General features: G+C 36.1%; 1 protein-coding gene across 1 annotated transcript; it reads left to right on the top strand.

The window, feature by feature from the left end:
* Positions 1 to 3,578: 3,578 nt before the first annotated feature.
* LOC111153739 (60S ribosomal protein L23-like) lies at positions 3,579 to 4,104 on the top strand. The gene has a single exon (XM_022512940.1). It carries the CDS (start codon positions 3,627 to 3,629, stop codon positions 4,047 to 4,049), a length of 423 nt encoding a protein of 140 aa, XP_022368648.1. The 5' UTR covers positions 3,579 to 3,626; the 3' UTR covers positions 4,050 to 4,104.
* The last annotated feature ends 548 nt before the right edge of the window (positions 4,105 to 4,652 follow it).

The raw sequence follows: 4,652 nt of genomic DNA, 5'->3' as shown, positions 1-4,652 counted from the left end.
TCCACTCAATTTGGCTATGAACCTAAAACTGCTCTTTAGAAAGGTCAGGAAAAAAAGAGTGAATGTTATCACAAGACAAATGTTCCATCTCTTTTGTTTACCACATCAAAATGTTAGTTCTGATAAACTGAACAATATTCTACAAAGAATACTTCTTTCCTCAAGATACCTAGAGAAAGATGGGGCGCTTGGGTGGCTCAGTGGGTTAAAGCCTCTGCCTTCAGCTCAGGTCATGGTCCCAGGGTCCGGGGATCGAGCCCCACATGGGGCTCTCTGCTCGGCAGGGAGCCTGCTTCCTCCTCTCTTTCTGCCTGCCTCTCTGCCTACTTGTGATCTCTATCTGTCAAATAAATAAATAAAATCTTTAAAAAAAAAAAAAGATACCTAGAGAAAGAGAGGAAGACTAGTAATGATGAATATAGCACTTCCTTTCAAACTAAATTCTCCATCTTTTTAAAATGTCACTTGTTTGTAAGATAACAGTGTCTCATACTGGCCTGAACTGTCCTGGATTTTACGTCCTTGTCCCAGGTGGCTCTCTGTCTTGGATTCTAACCCGGATCATGTCTTATGAGCCCTGCCAAAAGCTACCTAATTCTAGGACACAAATGTCCATCTCATCTCATGAAGGGGAATCTGAAGTCAGAAATAGAGAAAAAGGAAGGTGAATATTTTTACAGATTTTCACATAGTAGACAATAGAAAATGTTTACCTGCAGTCAACATTAGTTAAGAGAACATAGGCATAGAACAGATATTAATTCAATGATTCAAAAAATGTGGTTATTGATTTATAAAGCGAATGAACTCTCTGCTTATAATCAAGGCTTGTTTTCTTACTCAGTTTGGGCTTAGAGGTTGTACCTCTCTAGGCTTACTTAATTTCCTGCCAAAGAGGACATGTTGCCTTGGGTATTAATCCAACTTTTAAATTTATTTTAAACATCCTTAAACCTAGCCCCCCTTGTTTTCCCATTTTCCCATTATTGTCAGTAATGTTGTCATTCTGTTCTTATGTTACTGTGTATGTGGAGCTCCGGGACCCCGGCAGTGTTGCAAAGAGTTTAACTCAAGAGACTCTTGAACGATAGAAGGCAAAGTTGTGGCCTTAGCCAACAGAACACTTGCTCCCAAAACAGTTCCATCTATGGCTTAATTCACCACGAAGTCTCAAGTCATTAGTTAAAATGCAGAATTTCAGAGTCTTTGGGGGAGATAATGGGTGTTTGCTTTCAAAAAAAAAAATCTTAATGAAAAAATTAATTTAAGATGAATCATACATGTACCAATAAAGGCCAGAAATGTAAAATTTCTTTAAAAAAAAAAAAAAGAGGAAAATGTCTTCTGTGACCTTAGGAGTAAGCCAACATTTCTTGAAAGGGACAAAAAAATGCATTAATAAAATATTAGTAAATTAGATTTCATCAAAACTTAAGATGTATACTCTTTAAAAAAATCATTAAAAAAATGAACAGGCAAATCACAGATGAGGGGAAAAATAGAGTCATGGTATCAGTATAGAGACAGAGTATATTTGTATCCAAAATATAAAAATATCCCCCAAAAATCAACAATAAAAAGATAACCAAATAAAAAATGGACAGAAGATTTAAATAGTCACTTAAGGAAAGAAGATACACGATTGGCAAATATGCCCATGAAAAAGTGCTCAATGTCATCAAGGAAATTCTAATTAAAACCACGATGAGACAGCATTTCATCTACACTTAAAGACTGGCTACACCAAATATTGGTGAAGATGAGAAACAACTAGAACACTCACATATTGCTGGTCCATATGCAAAATGTACAACTACTTTGGAGAACTCTTTGGCAGTTTCTTAGAAAGGAAAATACATGTTTACCTCTGAACCAGTAATTCCACTCCCGGGTATTTACCAAAGAGAAGCGGAATGTATGTTTTCATACACACGGAATGTGTATGGAAACCTTATTTATAACAGCCAAATACTGGACATAATCCCAAACATCCATCAACAGAAAAATAGAAAAGCAAACTGTGGTACATTTATACCATGTCCTGTTACTCAGAAGTAAAAAGGAACGACTGCGAACACAAGCGACAACATGCATGAATCTCACAGTCATGGCGTTGAGTGAAAGAAACCAGACACAACAGAACACACACCGTGTGTTTCCGTTTAAACGTTGTCTTAGGCACATAAAACCGATCGATTGGGATCAAAGTCAGAAAGCAGACGCCTCTGGGAAAGAGTGGACTGGAAAGGGCGATGACGGAATTTTCTCAGCTCACAGCAACTTTCTGTATCTTATTTTGGGTGGTGGTTAAAAGGGTAAATGGAATTGTCAAAACTCAGTGAACAAAACCCTTAAGATTTGGGCATGTTAGTGTATGTACATCATGTAACAATTTTTAAAATGTGACTTTTTAAAAAAAATAGAAAGCTAGGATAAAGCTGAAAGAAAATATCCTTTTTTAAAAAAAATATTTTATTTATTTATTTGACACAGAGAGAGAGATCACAAGTAGGCAGAGAGGCAGGCAGAGACAGAGAGAGGGGGAAGCAGAGAGCCCGACTCGGGGCTCAATCCCTGGACCCTGGGATCATGACTTGAGCCAAAGGCAGAGGCTTTAACCTACTGAGCCACCCAGGCACCCCAAGAAAATGTCCTTTATTTGATAAAGAGTATGTTCCCACAACATCCAGCAAACATCATATTTAACTGAGAAACATTAGAAGCATTCCCATTAAATTCAGACATAAAACAAGGATTCTTAATATCACTTCTATTCAACATTATCCTGGAAATGTTTGTCAAGCAATAGTCCAAAAAAGGGGCACCTGGGTGGCTCAGTCAGTTAAGCGTTTGCCTTTGGCTCAGGTCGTGATCCCAGGATTCTGGGATCAACCCCTCTTCCCTCTCCCCCGAGTCAGGCTGCCTGCTCAGTGGAGAGTCTGCTTCTCCCTCTGCCCCTCCCTGCACTATTGCGTACTCACTCGCGCTTTCTCATTCTCTCTCAAATAAATAAATATTTAAAAATAATAATAATAATATTCCAAAAAAAGAAATCAGATGTACAAATTATGGAAAAGAAAAGACAAACTTCCCATTTGCCAATGATTGTCTAATGAAAAAACTAGAGAGAATCAGCTGAAAACCCATTAGAACTAACAGGAATTTTAGTAAGAGGGTCAGACATAAGATCAATACATAAAAAACCAATTTCATTTCTAATTCCTTAGTAATTTTAAACCATAATGAAAAACCATTCCATTCATAGTGGAATCAAAACTACAAAATAGCTACAAGGAAGCCTGTCAAGAAAAACAAAAGAAAACAATAAAGAAATAGTAACAAAGCAGGTTTTTTTTTTTTTTAATTAAAGACCAAGCTAAATACAAACATTGTAAGTTTCTGGTTGGGAAAACTCAAAATCGAAAAAATATCCGCTTTTCCCAGTTAATCCATAAATTAAGGTTAATGGATAAAGCTTCAACAAGAATTTCATGAATCTTAAGCTTAATGCTAAATTTCATATGATAGAGAAAATACATAATAGCCAAGATTTTTTTAAAAAAAGAATTGTAATATCCCAGAATCCTTTGCACCTACTTCCTTTTTGTCCTTTTCCGGCGTTCAAGATGTCGAAGCGAGGACGTGGTGGGTCCTCCCGTGCGAAATTCCGGATTTCCCTGGGTCTTCCGGTGGGCGCCGTGATCAACTGTGCTGACAACACAGGAGCCAAAAATCTGTATATCATCTCTGTGAAGGGGATCAAGGGGCGATTGAACAGACTTCCTGCTGCGGGTGTGGGTGACATGGTGATGGCCACAGTGAAGAAAGGCAAACCAGAGCTCAGAAAGAAGGTACATCCAGCAGTGGTAATTCGACAACGAAAGTCATACCGGAGAAAAGATGGGGTGTTTCTCTATTTTGAAGATAATGCGGGGGTCATAGTAAACAATAAAGGTGAAATGAAAGGGTCTGCTATCACAGGACCAGTCGCAAAGGAGTGTGCAGACTTGTGGCCCAGGATTGCATCCAGTGCTGGCAGCATTGCATGATTCTTTGGTGTAATTGTTTAAAAAAAAATTAAAAATTATTTGCTCCCGAAAAAAACCATAAATAAATAAAAAATAAAAAATAAAAAAAGAATTGTAATTGGATAAGGCTGTTCCAGATATTCTCTGAAATACTTTGAAAAATCACAGCAAATGTAATAGCTAAAGGTAAAAAACAAATTCAAAACTTAGAATAAAAAAACAAAAGTAAATCAGATTTGTAATCTTTTTATTTTTTTTTTTCAGATTTGTAATCTTAAAATTGAAAATGCCTTCTTAGGTTATAAAACACCAGAATTCAAAATGGGAAAGAATGATTGATTGAATTAAATAAAGCTTAAAAACTTCTTAACGATGAAATTAACTATAAAATAAGTAAAAAGATAACAGTGGTAGAAAAGAACATAAAACAAATAGGAAATTAATATCCAATCTACATACAAATCAAAGATTATAAAAGATAATTGGCAGAAAAACTATAAATGGCCAATGAAAACCCATCAAAAGTTGTCTGACCTCACTAGTAATCAAGGAAATAAATATTAATGTAATATATTTCTTCCATCAAGGTTAATAAGAATTTTAAAAATTCGTAATACCTCCTAT

This window comes from Enhydra lutris, unplaced genomic scaffold, assembly GCF_002288905.1.
Source record: "Enhydra lutris kenyoni isolate GAN:26980312 unplaced genomic scaffold, ASM228890v2 scaffoldscaffold34, whole genome shotgun sequence".
In the NCBI taxonomy this organism is placed as follows: domain Eukaryota; kingdom Metazoa; phylum Chordata; class Mammalia; order Carnivora; family Mustelidae; genus Enhydra; species Enhydra lutris.
This window is presented reverse-complemented; position numbering and strand designations above follow the sequence as displayed.